The sequence below is a fragment of the Lithobates pipiens genome, unplaced genomic scaffold (assembly GCF_037356315.1).
Source record: "Lithobates pipiens isolate NorthernLeopardFrog02 unplaced genomic scaffold, aLitPip1_a1.2 Scaffold_19, whole genome shotgun sequence".
Classification (NCBI taxonomy): domain Eukaryota; kingdom Metazoa; phylum Chordata; class Amphibia; order Anura; family Ranidae; genus Lithobates; species Lithobates pipiens.
This window is the reverse complement of record NW_027507764.1, coordinates 382,010,985-382,033,528: the sequence shown is the minus strand read 5'-3', so window position 1 is coordinate 382,033,528 and position 22,544 is coordinate 382,010,985. Positions and strand designations below refer to the sequence as shown.

Below are 22,544 nucleotides of genomic sequence, written 5' to 3'. Positions count from 1 at the left end.
CCGTTGCCCCCGTGGGATCTGAATCTGGTGTTATCGGCGCTTCAAAAACCGCCATTTGAAATTATCAGGGAGATTCCCTTGTTGACTCTTTCCCAGAAAGTGGTCTTTCTAGTGGCCATCACATCGGCCAGGAGGGTTTCGGAACTGACGGCCTTGTCCTGCAATTCGCCCTATCTGGTTATCCACAAGGATAAGGTGGTGTTGCGTCCACAACCGTCTTTTCTGCCGAAGGTGGTCTCGGCTTTTCATATCAATGAGGACATTGTGTTACCATCTCTGTGTCCTAAGCCGACACATCCTAGGGAGGTGGCCCTTCACGCTCTGGACGTGGTTCGGGCTCTGAAGGTATATTTGTCTGCCACGGCTCCCTTCCGAAAATCAGATTTGCTGTTCGTTTCGGTGGTTGGTCCAAAGAAAGGCATAGCGGTCTTGTCGGCCACCATTTCCAGGTGGATCAGACAGATTGTAGTGCAAGCCTATGCTTTGAAGGGGCAGGTGCCCCCCTTTCCGGTCACGGCCCACTCCACAAGGGCAATTGGAATGTCTTGGGCCTTCCGACACCAAGCGTCTGTCGCTCAAGTGTGTAAAGGGGCCACCTTCTACAAGGTACATGTTCGTGCATCGGCTGATGCCTGTTTTGGCCACAAAGTTTTGCAGGCAGCCGTATAAGTTGCAATTGAGTATGCAATTTTTAATTTTTTCCTGGTTTTTCGATAAAAACGCAGTACTGTTAAGTTAATGCACTGTTGCATTGCATTCTGCAGATTTTTGGTGCGGTTGTGGGTAGTCACTCATGTTGAGGGTACCCTGGTTTTGTGGTGGATTCTTCCACGCACTGTTGTTTTTTTGTGGGTAAAGTTTCACTAGTTCCCACTTGTCGTGGTGGATGAAGTTTTTTTATGCTGTTTTCCCACACTTCATTTTGGCACTGCTTGGGGACGTCCCAATGACTAAGAGAGGAGCTGTGTCAGTTGGTGAATATAAGAGAAAATAGGATTTTTTGTACTCACCGTAAAATCCTTTTCTCACCGACCGACACAGCACCTGCCCCTCCTTTTTCTCTTTGCATTATACTGCTTGTTGGCATACTGATGACTGCATGGCAGGCTTGAGGGTTGTTACCCAAGGGACCTCCTCCTGTTCTGTGTGTTACATAACATGTAATGCCTAGTATTCTCCTAAAGGTGGGCGTAACAACCCAATGGCTAAGCGAGGAGCTGTATCGGTCAGTGAATTCAGAGAAACGGATTTTACAGTGAGTACAAAAAATCCTATTTTTCACTGCTCTCACCACATTAAGACAATGTAGGGACTCTTCTTCCCTGAAACATGGTTGTGCAAAAAATTATGGCAGGACAATATCTTGGTTCAGGTGAAACCTGCGACCACTTTTGATAAAAAAAAGTCTGGGCGAGGGCGTAACACTACTCTGCCCCATGACAAATCAAATAAAGCTCTTTACAAGAAAGAGCAGCCAATTCCGAAACCCTCCTTGCTGAGGATATAGCAACCAAAAATACCAACTTCCTTGTCTGAAGGACTAGTAGAATATATTGTATTGGTTTAAATGGCTGTTTTTTGTAACACAGACAAAACTAAGTTCAAGTCCCAAGGGTTCAAGGGAGGTTTAACGGGCGGAATAAGCCATGTCACCCCTTGTATAAAACCCTGGACTAAAGAATGAGTAGCAAGTGGTCTTTTGAAATAAGACCAATAAAGCTGAGACTTGGCCTTTAATAGTACTCAAGGCCAATTTCATTGCTATCCCTAATTGTAGAAAGGCAAGAATTCTGCCTATGATATATCTCCGAGGGTGCCAACCCTTGGCTTTACACCAGGAAACATAAGCCCTCCAGACTCTATAATATATAGTTTTGGAAGCTGGCTTCCTTGCATTAATCAGGGTAGAAATAACTGACCCGGAAAGCCCACGGGCTGTGGGTTTAAATAACCAAGCCATTAAATTAGAGACGGTAAGGTAGGAAAGAATATCGGTCTCTGTGAGAGCAGATCTGGCCGTAGTGGGAGGGACCATGGGCCCTCCACTGCCATCTTTACGATTTCTGCATACCATGACCTTCTGGGCCATGCTGATGCCACCAGAATTACCGTATTTCTTTCCAGCTTGATCCTGCAAAGAAGTCAAGGCAGCAAATGAATAGGGGGGAATGCATAGATCAGTGAGAAATGATCCCATGGGGTCACCAATGCATCCGTTCCGCATGCGAATGGATTCCTTGTTTTGGCCACAAAGTTGACTAACTTTATGTTGAACCTGAACGTTAGAAGATGAGTCCCCCATCTTTGGCAAGCAGCCTAAAATATGTCGAGGTGAAGAGACCATTCCCCTGGGAATAACTGCTGTGGACTCAAGTAGCCCGCCTGCCCATTCTCTACTCCCGGAATGAAGATTGGCAATAGGCATGGAACATTCCTTTCTGCCCAAGTTAGAATATGGTTCAGCTCTCTCTGCGCTGAGAGACTTTCGGTACCCCCTTGGTGATTGATATAGGCCACAAATGTGGCATTGTCAGATTGACAGGACAATCTCGTAACCTGAAAGTCCAGGTCTTTAGAGCCAGACATACTGCCCAGATCTCTAGGATATTGATGGACAAGGTTCTTTTCGGTTCTTGACCACTGTCCCTGAACAGTTGACTTTACTAGTACTGCTCCCCAGCCTAAAAGGCTGGCATCCGTCGTTGCCACTTTCCAGATGACTGGTCTGAAGGATTTTCCTTTCAGCAGATTCTGGGTTAGTAACCACCAAGTGAGGCTTTAGGACACTCTTGGGGACAGCTGCATTGGCAAGTCTAAAGTTTGAATTGTTTTGTTCTAAGCAGACAGGATACTGTTTTGCAACAGTCTTAAATGAAACTAAGCATAGGGAACTGCTTCAAATGAAGCCACAATGGTTCCTAGCAACCTCATGCAAAGGCAAATGGAGGGATCACCATTTGACCTGACCATCCGCACCAGGTCTCTTATGGAATTGATCTTTGCCTGAGGCAAGAACACCCTTTCCTGGGCTGTGTCTATCAGACCCAAGTACTCCAGCCTTTTTAGCGGTATTGAGGAATATTTCTCTAGGTTGAGAATCCAACCCAAACTTTTCAGATAGTTAGTTGTAGTGCATACACTTTGCTCCAAATGAGCCACCGACTGATCTATTAGTAATAGATCATCTAGGTACGCTATGACTGTTATGCCCTGTGCCCTTAACCTGGCTAAAAGTGGGGCTAGCACTTTGGTGAATACCCAGGGTGCTGTGGCTAGTCCAAAGGGAAGGGCTACAAATTTAAAATGCTGCTGTTCTAACTCGAACCGCAGAAACTTTTGATGAGCGGGAAATATTGGGACATGCAGATAGGCATCCCTGATGTCAATTGATGCCAGAAGTTCTCCTCGAAGGATAGAAACTACTGACCTGATCGTCTCCATGGAGAAGGAGCGGATCTTCAGGAACTGATTTAGATTTCTTAGATCTAGAATGGGTCTGGTGGTCATGAAAAGATTTGAATAAATCCCCAGACCTTGCTCCTTTGTGGGGATCTGTATTATCACCCCTTGAGATATTAATCGGTCTAGTGCCTGAAACAGATTCTCTTCCTTGGATCCTTGCAGGTTTCCGACCCCAGGACTTCTTTTGAGATGGATTTGACCCTAAGGTTTTCCTCTAGAGTCTGACGGAGAGGCCCTCGCCACTGACTAGAGGCGGAAGCCCCTGGTGCAGGGGAAAGTGTCAGTTTAAATGAAGGGTGTTTATACTTTCTTTTGACTGGCAAAAGAGTACTTTTCCCTCTAGAAATTGTTTGGATATATTTATCCAAGTCTTCTCCAACTAATCGCTCCCCATGAAAGAGGAACCCAGTTAGGGGGTTTTTGCATGGTGATTCAGCTGACCAATTGTTTAACCACAGGATTCTATGCATATGCACAAGCATAAGCGTAATGGCGGGATGCCTGGTGACTAGAATCTTTAATGGCATCTATGGCAAAGCATAATTACAAAGCATAGGCTATAGCATGCTTCCTATTCATTTGAATGGAGGATGCGATTAAAGCCGCTAATCTTTCTTCCAGACCCTTCAGGGAGGAGGAAAGGACATCTTCAGTCACATACAGTATACAGGGGCTGAGATGTGAGACATAGCTGCACCATCAATTTGTTCCAATGGCTCACCCTGGCTTGCCATAACTGGTAATTCAGGCGAGGATGACAGCGTGGAAATGCGACTTGAGATCCTAGCTCCTGGGGTGAAACCTTTAGTATCTTTTTGTTTTTTGTGGTGTCTTTTTTGACAGGCATAGTTCTAAGTACAAAACAGAAGCACTATACAAATTGGTACTTAATTGCTGAAAATAGTCATGACTTTTAAAGTCGCTATACAGTTCAGCCTAGTGCTGGGAAAAGTGTCGTTCCTGTATTAGGAATGCCAGTTTTGCAACCCATACGTGTCCCACAGCTCTTGTGTCCTTGTGTTGCAGGCTGCTCGTCTCTTCCTCATCAGCGGAGAGGAGAGACTGTCACAGCTGTGATATTTATCTGTTTTTAGCCTACTGTGCATTCTCGTGGACGTTTACAGCACCGTGTTTAGGCCTCGCCCCCTCCAAGAAAAAATTCCGCCCCTTTTTCTATTTAAAATGTTCCCACGCCTGTGCACTGCGTTTTTGGATTCCAGACCCAACATGGGGGGGGCAAAGCCCATCCAGCAGTAGGCACAGACATAGTAAAACATTTAGACCCAACCCCCCCTCCCCCACGTGGGTAATGTAAGGGGGGGTACAGCTCTGCTCTGCCCATCAGGGGGAGAAGAAAACATTTTTACAACTTTCTTTTACCTTGCAAAGTCTCCTTCCACACGCTGCTTCAACCAAACACAGACTTTTTAATACCTACGTTTCTTCCCTTACCTTATCCTCACTGCAGGATTTGCTGAATTAACAGACAATCCAACCTTCACCCATCACTGCGTAGCAAACCTTCAGGAACTGGGTCCCTAAAACGGGGTTCCAACTTCCCTGGACCTGTAAAAGCACCCCATGAAAAAGTTTAGGTAATGTAACAAGACCAAAGTCCCTGGGTTCAGATACGAGGCCCCAGGTGCCATCCCTTTAAGCCTCAATGGCACTTTGGATTTATCTGGTCTATGGAGGCTATGGTGGCAATCGCTGTAAATGTCTCTACATTTCCAACTTCAGCGGATGAGCCACTCTACGTCCTTGATTATGGAAACATCTTCTGAAAATGTTTGAAGTCCAAAAAGCACATTTGCTGTACACTTGGGTGTCTCCACCGTAGTTGGACAAGGTGGTACTGCGTAGTACCAGTAGGTGGAGTCAAGTAGTACAAGCTATGCTTGGTGATTTCAATCACGAGAGTAACTGGTCAGTACCATATTTATTAGCAGTGATTCCAGTTACCAGTTTGAATGGAAGGCGCTCAGGAGAACATTTGAAAACATCAGCGGTATTTCCACCTTATGTGGTGGCTAAGAAAACTCCTGCTGGTGTGGTCTGAGGTGCGGCTGAGCAGTGGTCTATAGAGGGCACGGAATCTGCCTCACCCACTAGACCTCACATGAAGAAAGGGCTCAAAATAACTGTGGCAGAGATTTTTCCTGTTTTCCTGTCATTCGCAAATGGGTACAAATGCCGCAAATGGGTACAAAACCCGGAGACTGTGGGGGGAGGCACTGATGGTATTGGAAGTGGCGACGTCAGAATTTGTGAACTGTTGCTGGTTGGTACTGCTGTGGGCGACCTCAGAAAAGTTGTTAAACCAAAAAAAAACTGTTGTGATGGGAAAAACTGGTATCGGTGAGGGAAAAGGCGGTTCCCCATCAGGCAAAGTATTAGGAGCAGGTTCCCTATATCAAGCAAGTGAGGGTATCGGGGAAGGCAGAGTTCCCCCGTGAAAGGCAAATAAGCATAGGAACTCCAGAAGAGGGAGAAAGCGTAGGATAGAAACTAGTAGGATCCGATGGAGAGGCAGGGTAGGACTAGTGGAAGCGCACCAGGAAAAAGGGTTGGGCCTACGTGGCTCACAGACAGCATGGAGGTGTCCCAACCCTGATGACGGGTGCTGGTGTTCCTCCTTCCGGATCGAGACAGGGGAGATGATATGTGAGAGCCCTGGTCTTGACAATGAGGGTAAAATGGACATGGGACTCCCAAAGAAACCCATGCATGAATGAACTTTCATTTTTGTTACTTTCAATAAAAGTGGGCTACCACGCCCTTAAACTGAAGTTCCTGTTGGCTGTGAATTCACTGAAAACACATCTACTACTGAGCTAGACATCCCCCAGTATCACACACTTTAAGTTTAGAAAGGTTACAATGCAAGATCCGAAATGGCTCTCCTTCACAGGTGCCTCTCCGGCTCGCCACCATGATAACTGGAAACAAAAAGTGCCCACACACCGAAGATTAATAGCTGTCCTTTATTCCATCATGACAGACAATAAGACAGAACCATGGACATACATCGTTGAAGCGTTACACACAATAGCATGCTAATGTGTGCAGTGCGTCAATGATGTATGTCCACGGTACTGTCTTATTGCCTGTCATGGAGTAAAGTACTGCTATTGATCAACCTCTCGCTGCAGTGTGTGGTCCATACTGAGTGCCGCCCTCATAATTCAGCAACATTTTTGACTTTTTAGAGTAGTTCCAGCTCACATGCAGTAATATGATACTGTATAGACCAACATTTTAACTAAAACAATAACTTAAATTGGAGAATTGTTTCTGTCTGAATCCATTCTTTGCATGAATAAAAGAAATTATGGGGTCGATACAGGAACAGGCAGCAAAAGACTGAGGTTAGAAGACTTTGGAAAAGCATTACTATTAAAAAAAAAGAACACTGACTTTGATCCCATTATCTAGCTAAGAGCCTTTGCACTAATACATATGGTGTCACAAGTCAATGGAATGAACAGCAGTTTTAACAAAGAAGAGTTTCAAAATGTTTTCATTATCAGAGTTTTTTGTAATGGTAATACAAATGTTGGAATTGGGGTCAGAAAACAATAATTTAAGATCATGTTTGACCATCTTTTCTGAGAAAATTACTTTGATAAACACATTGAATCAGTAAGCTAATGTTATTTAGAAAAATGCAGTTTCATTATGGTTTGGAATATTGATTCTTGAAATACATGGACTTCTTACTTCAACTACATTGTCCATGTTCTAACATTTCGGATTCTTATGCCACATACATATGACCGGACTTTTTGACAGCAAAGGTCAGACGAAACGAATCCGTCTGACAATTCGATCGTGTGTGAGCTTCATCGGACCTTTGCTGTCCAAAAATCAGACGGACTTTAGAAATAGAACATGTTTTAAATCTTCCCGCTGGAACTCCACCGGACCCAGTTCCTAGCGGGAAACTCGGTGATCTGTATGCTGGTCCAACGGACCAAATACGACGCAAGGGCAGCTACAGCACCTGCCCACAAGAATGGTTCTCGGCTGCAGGGTACTGTACATCTCACGCTCGCTGCAATAGGAAAAACACATTTTCCTATTGCAGCGAGCGTGAGAGAGAGGCGACAATGTCCCTTAAGTATGGTATGGATTTTAAGGGGAACCCTCTACGCTGAAAAAACGGCGTGGTGCCCCCCACCCCCCAGGTCCATACCAGACCCTTATCCAAGCACACAGCCCGGGTGGTCAGAGAAGGTGGTGGGGACGAGCGAGCGCCCCTCCTGAACCATACCGCATGCCCTCTGCGGGCCTCCCCACCCCAAAGCACCTTGTCCCTGTTGATGAGGACAAGTGTCTCTTCCCGACAACCCTGGCCATTAGTTGTCGGGGTCTGCGGGCAGGGGGGCTTATCGGAATCTGGGAGCCCCTTTTTATAAGAGGGCCCCCCAGATCCCGGCCTCCCACCCTATGTGAATAAATATGGGGTACTTCGTACCCCTACCCATTCACCTGGGGGGAAAAAGCCAAACGTTAGCACTTGCCCTTGCATGGGCATGTCTATTTTTCTGATTTAATGTGTATATTTGTAACCTGATTTTATGGGCACGTGGATACTTTCTGTATGCGTTCAACCCCCCCCCCCCCTTTTTTCATGAATAAACCTTAACATCTTGATCAATGTACTGGATCATGCGCCTTTCATCTTTTTCTTACACTTGGCTTACTTCAGACCACCCCTGGTCAGTTTAGGCAGCGGGACTCACATGATCTTCTTTTAATTTATCTCTTCCTTTGAAAGTCCTACCATTTTATATCAACAAACGCCTTCACAAGCGCAGGAGAAAATTATTTATTTCTTTACATTGTCACTCCTCCGCTATCTTCTCCCGAGCCAACGCTAGCAAAAGAGCGGCAAAAGAGCAGAAGATAGCGGAGGAGCTCAGGAGAAGAATCGGAGAGCGGGAGAAGAACCGGAAACCAGGAGAGAAGGCTGGAGAGCAGGAGAAGAGAGTGGAGGAATCGGAAGAGACCCCCGGAGCTGCCTAATAAACTACTTTAACCACTTGCTTACTGGGACCTTATCCCCCCTCCTATCCACACCAATTTTCAATTTTGATTGCTGATGCACTTTGAATGACAATTGTGCGGTCATACAACACTACCCAAATGACATTTTTATAAATTTTTTTCCCCCAAATAGAGCTTTCTTTTGGTGGTATTTGATCACCTGTGCAATTTTTATTTTTTGTTAAAAAAAAATGTAAAAAGACTGAATTTTTATTTTTATTTTATTTTGTTATAAAATTTTAAAACCGGTAATTTTGTCCGTCATTGATGTACGCAGATGAGGTGGCAGTGATGGGCACTGATGGGTGGCAGTGATGGGCACTGATGGGTGGCAGTGATGGGCACTGATGGGTGGCAGTGATGGGCACTGATTAGTTACTGATAGGCAGCACTTCTATGTGGCACTGATTGGCACCACTGGTGGTCATTGATAGGTGGCACTTGTGGGCATAGGTGGAACTTGTGGGCATTGTTGGGTGTCACTTGTGGGCATTGATGGGTGGCACTTGTGGGGATTGATGGGTGGCACTTGTGGGCATTGATAGGTGGCACTTGTGGGCACTTTCAGGTTCCAATTTTGAGGCATAATTGCCTCTTCCGTTTCGGGACCGATATCCCTTTAAGCTGAATCGGTGATCACCGAGCTTTTGTTTACATCATGTGATCAGCTGTCATTGGCTGACAGCTGATCACATGGTAAGGGGCCGGGACCTACTCAGAACGGTGATCACCCAAGTCTCAGTGACTCGGTGATCACAGTGTGCTCCGCATGCACCCTGCACGGCATGCGCAGGGAGCGTGCACAGGGGAGGCCATCATATGATGGCCTCCTGGGAATTCACATCCACGCTGTGGCTGTCATAAGGCCATAGCGCGGATGTTAGATGGTTAAAAACCTGTCTAGTGTGTTTTCTTATTTACACTTTTTTTTTCCCCCAAGGTGAATGGGTAGGGGTATGATGTAACCCATACTTATTCACATAGGGTGGGGGGCCGGGATCTGGGGGGCCCTCTTATTAAAGGGGGCTCCCGCATTCCGATAAGCCCCCCGCCCGCAGAACCCGACAACCAATGGCCAGGGTTGTCGAGAAGAGGCCCTTGTCCTCATCAACATGGGGACAAGGTGCTTTGGGGTGGGGGGGGCCTCGCTCGTCCCCACCCCCTTTCCTGACCGGCCGGGGTGCATGTTCGGATAAGGGTCTGGTATGGACCTTGGGTGGACCCCCATGCCATTTTTAAACTCCATACTAGGCGACGGGGCTCGCAAGGTGTCGGTCTCACCAATAAAAGCGGCAAAATCAACTACCTTTTCTAGTGCCGTCATAACTCATCATGTTCAAAATGAATGGACTTTAGTCCATGTGTGGAAAAGTCCATTCATTGGGAAGTCCGTCGTTCGGAAAGTGTGTCGGGAAGTCCGTCGGATCTAGTCTGCTGGAAATAGACTATATTTCCTTTGACCTTCCTATTTTTATGAACAGGAGTAACAGTCCATTTAGAGAAACTTATTCTGTCACAGTTTAACTGTTATGCTTTATTGTGTATATCATTAATATTTTATTACTTGGTCTATTAGACATGGATGGCAATAGCAGTTTTTCTACTAATCCGCAAAACAACAGTTCAGTATTAAAATTCTGTACATTGTATACATTGCCGCTGATATTTAAATATTAGCTACATTATTGAAAGGATCTATTTCTATTTCTAGTATTTAACGTCTGATTTTTTATTTTATTTTTTTTGGAAATGAGTAACAGTATATTAGAAAGAATCAACATCTAACTTTGAGTTTTTTTCGTGTTTATATGGATGGAAAATTATGTAATGTTTGCTGAACTGATTCCCAGTAAATACAGACTGAACATGGTGCATATAACTTAGTCTTATTTAAGCTCACGCATTATTGGTGGCCTTATATGACTTCTCTCCCTCGCCTACAATATCCTGGGCAGATTCCTCTTACCCTTCCATGATTGAGGTATAAATGGCAGCAGCCAGGCAAGGAGCAGGTTAGCTCAGTGTCTGACAGGTGTGGAATGTTCTATGCTACAAATGGCGATAGTGGGTATAGCACCACATCCCTTAAGTATATAAACACACAAAAAAATGTGAGACTGTTAAGGTGCACGAAGCATCAGAAATTAACAGAAAAGTTATTAGTATAGATAAAATAACATTGTTTATTCAGTGTTGCATATAAAATGAGTGTGATAAAAAAGCACTCAATAGTTGATTGCATAGTACAGCCACCGCCCCATATTCATTCAGTGCAATAATACCAGGATGATTGGCAAAAAAAGCGAACAGTCATACTGTATGTATGGCAAGAGATCCAGACGTATTGGTCAAGTATTAGGTTGCTAAAGAGTAAGTGAAAGTGTGTATGTGTGGGGGGCGTGTCACGTCTCAATGTATATCATGGACAGAGTTTCTTCAAGCGACTTTAAAGTGTTACTAAACCCAGGCCCCTGCAATCACTTTATCTGGTCTCCCACAGTACAAGGAACATAGAAATGCAATAGTTTTGGTAAATATAAACTGCTAAATACCCTTTCTCATTAGCAGTCTTGTGATTTTTATCAGTGTCTGGTTAAAACTTGTAGTAGAAGGAGCTTTCATTCTCCCCTGATCCTATGAGGCTGCATGACCCCTGGCCCTCTGGGCAGTGCTGATTGCCCCTGTTGCCCCTGTGCTGATCACATGCACTCACCCAAGAAAAAAAAAACATTCTCGCAATACACACCAATGTGCAGCTTGCCCCCAAGGCTCTGTTCTATCAGGAGATAGTTTGGGGACTGTGGAAGAAGGAAGGATTGGAGAAGACCAGATCAAACAGCCTTTTTACATAATGCGGAGGATTACTGCATATGCAGACTGATTTTACTGTTGTGGGTTTAGTAACACTTTAAGGTGCTAACAATAAAAAGATAAATATTCAAACAATATAGTTCACATGAAATGCATAGCTTGTTTAAAGCAAAACACTCATCAAAATAACTCCTACTTACATACTTATGAGAATGGAAGGTTATGTCATTAATAAATGTAAAAAAAACTTACAAGTTATCTTTCCTTCGTTTTTTTTTACCTGTTTTTTAATAAAATATTTCTTACATATTTTTACAGGTCAAAAACTCTTCAACTGTCATGTTTGTGCTAATTCCTTCTCAACTAAAGGCAGTCTTAAAGTACACATGCGCCTGCACACCGGTGCAAAACCTTTTAAATGCCCTCATTGTGACATGCGATTCCGGACATCTGGCCGTAGGAAAACTCATATACAGTGCCATTATAAATCCGATGCTAAAAAAGTCAGGAAGCCAGTTGCGCGCAGACACCTTCCTCAAGCTACGGTCTCCGCAACCAGTACTTCTTCCAGCACGGTGGAATCTCTTCAGCCAATAAACCTGCTAAACACATCTTCCACAGATCCAAGCGTCTTTATCACAAACAGCTCGGTGCTTTCCAGCCAGTTTGATCAGAGTTTGCTTCACCAGGGACTGGTTGGTCAAGCCATTCTTCCTGCATCTGTATCAGGTATTACTGTTGTCGAGAGCACACGAACAGTGGTTAAAATACTTAGAAATGGGGTGCAACAATCAGTATATTTTTCTAAGTTCACATTGTTCTTACACATTTCTTTGCATTCATAACAGCAGCTTATAGTCGATCTTCAGACGTATTGGAGTAGATAGCAAATAAGTAACATATTGCATATGTTTTGTTATTGCCTGATTACAGGGGTCCTCAAACTTTTTAAACCAGGGGCCAGTTCACTGTCCCTCAGACTGTTAGAGGGCCAGACTATAATAAAAAAATAAAAATAAACTATGAACAAATTCCTATGCACACTGCACATATCTTATTTTGAAGTGAAAAAACAAAACGAGAACAAATACAATATTTAAAATGAAGAACAAGTAAAGTTAAATCAACAAACTTACCAGTATTTCAATGGGAACTATGGGCCTGCTTTTGACTAATGAGATGGTCAATGTCGCAGCCCAATCAGTGCCCGCCTCTTCATCAGTGCAAGCTCCCCTCACCATTATTGCAAGCCCCCCCTCACCATCATTTCAAGCCCCCCCTCACCATCATTGCAAGCCCCCCTCACAGCCTTACTGTGCCAAACAGTGTCTCACCAGTCAGTGTGTGTGCACATCGGGCACCTCCTGCTGCTGTGGCACGGCTCACTGTGAAAAGTTTGTGTGCGCTGTGATAAAAGTCCCCACCCTCCTCCTAGACCAGCTGATGTGAGAGACAGAACACTGCCTCTATCACACGAACTGGTCTAGGAGGAGGGCAGGACTTTTATCACAGCACACTCAAAATTTTAACAGTGAGCTCCGTGACACAGCAGTCTCCTACTGTGTTACAACTGGCCTGCCCCAAGGCCTGGCCTGTCGGGAATCCGGCCCTGGGTGTGGTGGGCCGGATAAATGTCCTTGGAAGGACGCATGTGACCCTCAGGCCGTAGTATGAGGACCCCGGTCTGATTATCTATTCTCTAATAAGGTCAAAAAATTACAAAAAGTGTTTGTGTATGTATGCGTTCCTGTTTGTGTATTACAGCTGAGGTTCTGCTGGCCTCTTTTCCTATTGCCTCACAATTTGTACTGCCACCAAGTACTCAAAGTTAACAAACACTAAACCCTGCTCTCTGTAATGATCGCCTAATCATATGAGCACTGCCAGCTTCACTATGTGCATCTTGTAAATGGAGTGTGGGTGCTTGTATAAATTAGCCCAACACCTATTAAAACAAAACCATGAAATAAAAACTGTGTGATTAGTTACACATTAGTTGACCATTTTTTTTTTTTTTTTTTTTTTTTTTGAATAGTGACAAAGTAAATACAAACCTGCATAAAAAGAATAAAAATATACGTTTTCTGATGAATCACAGATGATGGTACTGTTGTACATTAAGGGCAGAAAGGTCGGGGAACATTGGGACTAAACATGATTAAATTGGATATTTTGAGTAAGTTATGTTTTGTGTTTCCTTCTTATATTTTACAGCTGGTGGGGATTTAACAGTGTCACTGTCAGATTGTAGCTTGGCCACTCTGGAAGGAATTCAGTTACAGCTGGCTGCCAACCTGGTTGGACAAAATGTTCAAATTTCTGGAATCGATGCCACAGGCATCAACAACATTACATTGCAGGTAGCAACATTCCCAAGAAATTAAAATAACAGTGATATTTTGTATTCCTGAACGTAAAAGTTTATATATATATATATATATATATATATATATATATGTTTGTCTTTCTTGCATTTGTATTTCTAGATTGATCCCAGCCTATTACAGCAAACTCTGCAGCATAGCAATATTATACCTCAAGCTCTCCATGGAGACTCTAGTGCAGTACAAACTACCAGCACTCTGCACACAAGTGATAATGCTGTGCCAGCAAATGTTGTACTTCAACCTATAGCAAGCTTGTCTCTCCAGCCTGGCACAACATCCTCCTCAAACTTAACTATTACACCTATCCATGAACAAGAATCTGTGTTAAGTTCCAGCAGCACAAGTAAGTTTTGACAATTTTTTTTTCTCATTGCTACGCCACAAAACTTCTGATTTGAGGAGCGGCAGACACAAATTACAGAGCGCTCCTGTGCATAAAATCTTTTTGGGCCATTGTTTGTCACTCCTCCTTCTTGCTCTATTTATGTATAAACACATTTGTAATGGTGACAGCTGTTTTCGTTACACACAGGCATCTATCTACAAGATGCTCTAATTATACCTCAGTTGGCTCTGATGATCATTAATGGAGGTTAGAGCCCTCCTATATCCTTATGGACTCCTTTGATGTTGCACAAGCCATAAATCTGCATGTGGGCTGAGAAAAATTAAACCTGGACCCAAGTGGCAAAGATACAAGTATTTTTAAAATGGTTCTTTCTCTGACATTAAGGATCTTGTTAGCATTGCCAGCAGGGGTGCCAGCCATTTATTAATTAATGGACAGTTTGTAAAAATGTATATGTTTTACTGCTGTCTGTGAATGTATATGATGAACGTATGTATCAGGAATAATACAGACTCTAAGGTGTTCCACCTACCACTGACCCTTCAGCCAACAGGGCAGGGCACTGTAACCCACCCTCTTTCTCTAGACTGCCACATTTGACTTACAAGAGAAAATGTCAGCAGCTGAAGTGAGGCAGGAGGGGGAGGAGAGGACATAAAAAACCTGCAGTGGGACAGACCTACTAAGAGAAGATTAGCTGGGCTATGGCAGTTGGGCACATGTGGTGTACCTTGGTGAGTGGTTACAAAGCAGATAGAAACAAACTATGTGCACCATGTTCATTAGCTGCAAAGTGACTTTGGAGAATAAAATGTCTGCAAAGCATTACTTAAATACTACCCCTCATGCCCACAAAGCATTGTCTCACAGCATGTTTTATGTCTTAATATCAACACTTGACTGATGCAGTCTTCAGTGTCTGCTGAACATTGATGTACCACCACATTCGCTAACACTCAGGATCTCAGATTTATGTCCACAATCAATAAAATACTGATCTACATGTAATTGCATGATAGAACTGCACTGCTGTCAGTGAACATCCAGGTCAATTTCCAGCATGATTCTTCACATTGTAGCCATCTGATGCTGCCTACAAAGCATCACAACACTATGATCCACCCTGAAAAGTCACTTCAAGCTATCATTTCACAAGTACCTCCCCATTTAGAAATATGCACAGCACTGATTAGCTATTCTACCCTTTATAAAGCAAAATACCATACATGAAAGCTACCACTACTTGACTCCTTGTCAGGTGATGTCACTCCCAGAAATGCTGAATTAAATCAGCTTGTGGAGCTAGTACATGGTACAGGATGTGAAAGACTGGCAACTTTTTTTTCAAAGGCTTTTTAGGGGGGTTTCTTGATTCTAATTCATTATGTTTCTTCTTATGAAGATAGCAGCAATATTTTACCAGCCTTCTCTGCACGCACTTTGCTGCAAGAACCACGTCACCCCCCCCCCCCCCCCATGGCTGCTTCTTTTATATCTACCACTCAACAGAAACATCTACTAATATTTATTTACTATACACTTATGAACAGTGGTCATGATGGGAACTAGCATGGAACATTGCTAGTGCCATTCTGAACAATGTTAGTTAAATGTCTGCTGACTTTATCCCCACTACCTCCTCTTTCTCTATATTTATCTCTATTTCCCTCCTCTTATGCACTCAGTCTCTTTACCACCTGAATCCCCCTTCCAATTCCCTTCTTGTGTTGATTGCTGCACTCTATACTTACTCCTGATGCCTGCACTCTATAAACTATATAGTATATTACATAGTCCTGACCAAAGTGTTTATTGTATCACACAGTTGCTGGCTTCAGTGAAGTTCTTTAAACAGGAACTGCAGTCTGCTCACATAATTTGTAATAAAAACATCTTTGCCATTCTGAAGCTTTGCATATTTTTTTTATCTATACTGTTATTCTGTATTTGCCAAATATGCTGCAGCAATATCCCTCCTCTGGGTCAGACTGCAGCTATTTTAACTGTGGGCAGCTGAAGCTGCTTCTTGTTCACTTACTGGATTTACACAGGGACACACCTCCAGCCCTGCAGCTCTCATTGGCCCTCTTTTTACTCATCCCCACTCCTGTCCTGGCAAACTCGCACAAAAGTGAGAGATAGAGCTGTGCATGATGTCATAAGCCTAGGCTTTTTACCAGACAAGAAACAGGAAGTGGGCTGTACAATGGTACCTTGTATTACGAACATATTCCGTTACAGAAGCATACTTGTAATTCAAAGCGAGTTTCCCCATAGTTATCAATGGAAACTCAGATAATTTGTTCCACAGTCACTGTTGGTTTATGCAGTGCCGGGGCACTCACTCGGGAACGGAGTGTTTCCAAACAGCAAAGGAAACACACATAAATGACCAAGGCAGGGACAAGAGAAAATGGGAAAGGAAGACCAGGTACTAGGAGCGGTCAGCAAGTGAGAACTAGGAGCAGGTAACGGGGGACAGATCTCAGGGACAGGATGCACGGAACGGAGTCCAGGACAAGGCAGGAAACAGATCAGGTTCAGGCAGGGACAAGGCTTGCAGAGGTAATTTTGAAGCCCTGAGCCTTGGTTAAGGGTGGGTTTATGTAGTCCAGCAGACCCACATCAGGTGTAATTTGATAGTTGGTTAGTAACCTTCACAGGCAGGGAGACACCCGCCCTGGCCACCAGAACTGTACCGTGCCACCAACAGGTGAACCAAGTAATAACACCGTTCCTGACAGTTCAAACCCCCCCATTCAGCCCTTGGTTTGACAATCCGAGTGGGTGCCGAAAAACCCTGAAAAGTTTCTCTACTGAGTCTGCGGACTTCTTCACACTTTCTAGGCCAGAGTCCTTTCACTGGGAGACGTGTCACCCGAGTCTGAAAATAAAACATGCACCCTACCACCAGGAACAGGAAGTTTGGATCCGGAAACGACAATTAGGGCAACGGGCAAGGACCCATACGAGGCAGTCCACACAGGGGCATTATAGTCAGGCTGGGCATGAAGCAGGAGAGAAACAGTGGGAAGCTGGGAATCCGGGTCATCTGGCTGGGCAGCAGGCTCCGGGTCATCTGGCTGGGCAGCAGGCTCCGGGTCTTTAGGCTGGGCTGGGCAGCGGGCTCAGGTCAGCAGGCTGGGCAGCGGGCACAGGGTCATCAGGCTGGGCAGCGGGCTCCGGTTCATCAGGCTGGGCAGCAGACACAAGCACATCAAGCCGAACAGCGGGCAGAGGCACATCAAACTGCATTGAAACAACAGGCTGGGCAGTGGGCACTGGAACAACAGGCAAGCTGGAGAGCGTGCACTGGGACAGCAAGCTGGAGCAGATTGGCTGGTGTGGAGGCAGGATTGGATAATGCAAGGATGGTATGGTTTGGGAAAAACTTCAGTTTCTTTTTGGTTTTAGCCACTGAAGCCTTTTATGTGGATACATTGCTGTAGGAAGTGGGTGCAGCTGATGGAAGCGGAAGGGTGGTAAAACAGAGGAAACAGTTGTTGAGGAGAGATTTAGTGGAACTGTTATCCCTTGTACACACGGTCGGAGATTCCGACAACCAAATCCGTCGGACTGTTGCATACACACAGTCAGACAAAGTTGTCAGAAAATCCAATCGTACTTAACGTGATGACGTTATTTCGTTAGGGCGGGACTACGTTCAGGCTAGTAGCCAATAGCTTTGGTCTAGGAATTTGATCTGAGCATGCGTGGCACTTTGTCCGATCGGAATTCTCTACACATGATCGGACAAAGTCCGATCGGATCATGTTGTCGGAAAATTTTATAGCCCAGCTGGAAAACTTGGTCCGTCGGATACTCCGATGGAGCCCACACACTGTCGGATTATCTGACAACACGGTCCTATCGGACATTGCCCATCGGAATGTCCGACCGTGTGTACAAGGGCTTAGAGGCAGTCGAGAAGAAGCAGAAGGGTTAAAGGCATGGTAGGTGCAGCAGGAGGAAACAGGGTACTGGTACTTAATCGATAGCAGGGTATATTGGGTGGCAGCTGTGATTGCTGTGGGTGTAAGACAGGAAGACATCCCAGCAGGCTGGCATTTAACCATAGAAATGGCTGGTTGGGAGCTGACAGAGGCTGCGTGTAACAAACTTGACTAGGACTGCAATAATGATTGCACAAAATCAGATTTGCACACCGCTTGTCTGACCAGAGACTGCACTGAATCAATACATTCCACAAGCACCTCACCTGTTGAGGACAAGCTGAGTATTGCTCAAAGAAAAAGGCTGAGTCATCCTCCAATAGCCAAACCAAAGACTCCACCTGAGCTGCACTTAAAGGGGGTGTATAGTCATCACCTCCACTAGAGGCATTAGACAGGGCCAACTCCGCACAAATCTGAATCAGTGGTTGCACGTTCTCAAACAGAAAACTGCCCTGATCAAAGAAAACGTGAGCCAGACAGCTGCTCTCTAGTGTGCTCTCTCAACGTCTGATAGCAAAAATCTCTGTCATCTATTGCCTAGAGTGGAAAATACAGAATATCTCCCAGGTGCATCTTGCAGTAATTAAGCAAGTGCAGCCGATTTGATTGTATGGCTTCAGAATTATGTCAGGGATGCCATACACAGGCACCCAGCACGAGGTGATCAGATAGTTGGGCTGCACTTCAGGAAATCAGGAACACAAGTGTAAGTGAAAAAAGGTATATTTATTAAGGTACAACACCAGCAAATCATAAACAAGTAATAAAACAAAGCAAACCCCAAAACACCTAATCTAACATTAGAAATAAATTGGTCCACACTATCCCAGAAACACATTACTGTTATAGGTACCTCATCCCCTAATAATTCTGCAAATATTGTATCCAAAAGTAGGAAAAAAGGGGAGCAGGGGATTTTTATGCGGTACACTTTATAAAGAGACAGAGATTTCTTATAAAAGAATTCATAGCTTTAATATTTAGAAATATATTAAAAATATTTTGTAAAGACAAAAATAGAAAATACACTATTTATACAAAACAGTACATGACATAAGGCATAGGGGATCCTGAAAATGTTAGTTGCTGAGAATGATCGTATTTCCTCCCGACATGTTTCGCGTTTTTGCTTCTTCAGGGGAGTATGCAACTAACATGAACATAAACACAAAGAAAAAGTTTAAGAATACATAATGTACATCTATGCCGTACAATTAAGTACACATACAATTCAGGACATTAAATATGAAATTGGTCTCAATGTGCTTAGTCCGAGGAGGTACAATGCTTACCCAGGTATAGTCATTCCCAACATCGCAACACACAAGCCAATAGATGGTGGAATAGGTGGCAGAAATTATGGGACAGGATCAAGTGCTAAAAACAACCCAGCCCCATGCAGGGCATAGATGGAGGTAGACAAGCGCTAAAAAGATCAAAAACAAAATCCAGAGATAAGTGCTGAGTTTACAAATCCAGCACAGACATTGAAAAGTGTTACTTTGTAACAGAAAGGGTAAACAATAACATTCCCTCAATTATAAGAGGGAATTGGGGCTGAAGAGCATGCCTCCATATTAAGACAAGAAATACTGATTATCAGAGGAGTGAAACAATTGATTGTAATTATAATTAGGGTTACGTCTAATTAGTATATAGGTCATAAAAGGTAACTGTTTGGGATATATAACTTGTATGCTGTTAAAAATAATAAAGAGAAATAAAAATAGTTTTTACCTGCAGTTATAGTCAAAGATGAAAAAATTAGTTCCATGTGATAATATTGATGCAGTACAGGTGCAACAGGTCACAATGAAAAAATCAATCGATTCATTGTAGTGTTTTGTAAATTACAGAGTGCAGCGCTATGCTGCCACTCTAAGCTTGCTGAACCTACAAGCAGATAAGGGGAAGGATGAAATAGATATAGGTATGTATGAGTAGGAAAAGATGTTACAGCAGTATAGAGTTCAACTGAAAAAATATATTTACCAAACAGAAAGGGTCAGCGTGGCGGCAGTGTCTGTGCTGAACCTGCACTACAGGTGAGATAACAGCGCTGCCTTTTAAATCCCCCATCCATCGAGCCGGCGTCTGACGTCACCGGCTCGATGCGGACAGCCATAGGTGGAAGCAGTGAGCATGTGCAAAGCCTTTCGAATCGGCATTTGAACTACCAACCCCATAATGCCTCAGTGCTGACACGAGGTTTGTTTGGATAGATGCTGATGGAGATGGGGCTGCGCTGGCTCTCCGCCCTTAAAGGGGCGGGAAGACAAAGGCCAGCATAAGGGGCAGATAAAGCGGCGATTGTCATGGCTTCTAACCCAAAAGCGGATTACATGTCCCCGTCCACCTCAAATCGGGAGCCACCTGGGGAAATAACCCAGCGGCGCCCTTGGGTGTCCATATGCCCTTACATACTTGGAGCCAGGGGAGAAAAAAACAAAGGATCCAGTCCCAAACCACAGGATAGTAAGGCTTAGGAATGCGGTGTAGGGAAGAAGGGAGAGAGCAAAGCTCCTCAATGTGGACGGGACTCATAGAGAGCAACAGAGATCCCTAAGTGTGCAGACCATGAAACCCATCTTGGGCCAAGCACAGCGAGACATCAAGAAGCATATAGTGCATGTAAAACAATAATAGTAATTAGAAATGACATTTGTTGATATAAAGAAGTATTTTTAAATATGACATAGACATGGCAATAAAGAAAATAAAAATAAAAATTGAAAAAATAATAATTGACACAAAATAAATTGGGAAGGGGGTAAGGGAAGGGGACAGACAAGGGGAAGGGGGGGGGGGAAAGGATGAACAGAAAGGGAAAAAGGGGATGTCACTTCTCTCTCTCCATGCCAGGTTCCACGGGGGCTCACAGCTGAGGCAGGAGGGTCCATGAAACAGACAAGCAAAAATTAGCTATAAAAAAGATCTGTAGCTTATATTTTCATTGAAACCAGGATATTTTGTGGCTTTTAGGGTAAAGATCCACTTGGCTTCAGTTTGTAAAAGAAGCTTATCCACTGAGCCACCTCTTGAGTTTAGAGGTATATGGGCCAGGGCTGAGAATCGGATCCAGTTGGGGTCGAAGGCATGATGCATGCCAATATGCCTGCTTATGGCTGTAATTATTTTTTTATTGAGAATAGGTTTGATGTGGTCTTTTATGCGGATAGAAAATAGTCTTTTGGTTTTGCCAACGTAAAATCCTCCACAACGGCATTGGGCTAAATATACAACGCCTGGAGTGGAACATGTGACGTGAAATTTCGGAACAAACAGACTGCCATTTGGCAGTCTGATCTTTCGAGAATTGTGTATATAGGGACACATGTCGCATTGCCCGCATGAATAAGTACCAAGCTGTTAAAGTTTAGTTTCCCCTGAAGGGTCCTGAAAGTGACTTCTAACTAAGCTGTCCTTGAGTGATTGAGGTCTCATATAGGTGATTGATGGTACATCATTTATATACTGGTTGACAATGGGGTCAGCTTTTAGAAGAGGCCAAAACTTTTGAATTATAGCACGGAAAGAATGATGTTGGTTAGAGTATTTTGTAATGATACGTACTTTATTATCCAAATTTTTTTGAGTATTGGAGAAGAGAAGGGAAGTCCTATCTTTATTTTTTACTCTATTATATGATTTTTTCAGAGATACATGACTGTATCCACGTGCTCTAAGTCTTTTGTATAAATCATTGGCTGCGATCTTGAAGTCCGAGTCAGTACTACAATTGCGTTTGGCCCTTAAATATTGGCTATAAGGGATGCTCTTAAGGAGAGGTTTTGGATGAAAGCTTGTCGCATGCAAGACCGTGTTGCCAGCAGTGGGCTTTCTGTATAAGGCAGAATATAAATGTCCAGTGGCATCGATTTTAATAGTTAGGTCCAAAAATTCTATAGAGTTTTGACTGTAATTTAACGTAAACTTTAAATTGAATGAATTCACTGAGAGTAAATTAAAGAAAAGCAACAAATCTGATTCTGATCCTGTCCAAAAAAATAAAATATCATCAATATACCTGTACCAGGCTGTGATGTTGTTTAGAAAAGGGACAAGGTCTTCACGCGCGAAGGTATCTTTTTCCCACCCCCCCAGGTACAGGTTGGCATACGATGGGGCGCATTTGGTCCCCATCGCAACCCCCTGTACCTGGAGGTAGTGGGATTGGTTAAATTGAAACACATTGTGCTTTAAAATAAAATCCAATAGCTTCATAAAAAATTCGTTATAAGCAAAGAAATTTGAGCCTCTTTCTTGCAGATAGGAGCGTATTATTTGTAAACCTTTGGTATGTGGTATAGCATTATACAAACATTCCACGTCGATGGAGACCAGCCAGGACTGTGCCGGTAGGCTGATACCCTCGAGTAACTTTAGAAGATCGATAGTGTCCTTCACATAAGAAAAAAGGGAAATGACGTGCGGTGTAAGATGTTTATCTACAAGACTGCTCGCATTTTCTGTCAAACTATCACAGCTGGAAATGATGGGGCGTCCCGGAGGGTCAGTTAGGGATTTGTG

General features: G+C 43.8%; 1 protein-coding gene and 1 long non-coding RNA gene across 2 annotated transcripts in view; one reads left to right on the top strand and one right to left on the bottom strand.

The window, feature by feature from the left end:
- The window catches only part of ZNF236 (zinc finger protein 236), a 336,247-nt gene that overhangs the window by 211,233 nt on the left and 102,470 nt on the right, over nucleotides 1–22,544 (top strand). The window contains exons 23-25 of the mRNA XM_077492345.1: nucleotides 11,641–12,051; nucleotides 13,537–13,682; nucleotides 13,809–14,052. Of these exons, the coding sequence (XP_077348471.1) occupies nucleotides 11,641–12,051; nucleotides 13,537–13,682; nucleotides 13,809–14,052 (801 nt within the window). The remainder of the gene's footprint in view (nucleotides 1–11,640; nucleotides 12,052–13,536; nucleotides 13,683–13,808; nucleotides 14,053–22,544) is intronic.
- Nucleotides 18,962–19,898, bottom strand: LOC143996997 (uncharacterized). The gene is made up of 3 exons (XR_013277637.1): nucleotides 19,752–19,898; nucleotides 19,307–19,440; nucleotides 18,962–19,164 (listed from the first exon to the last, which is right to left on the bottom strand). It is a non-coding gene; the product is annotated as an uncharacterized LOC143996997 (long non-coding RNA).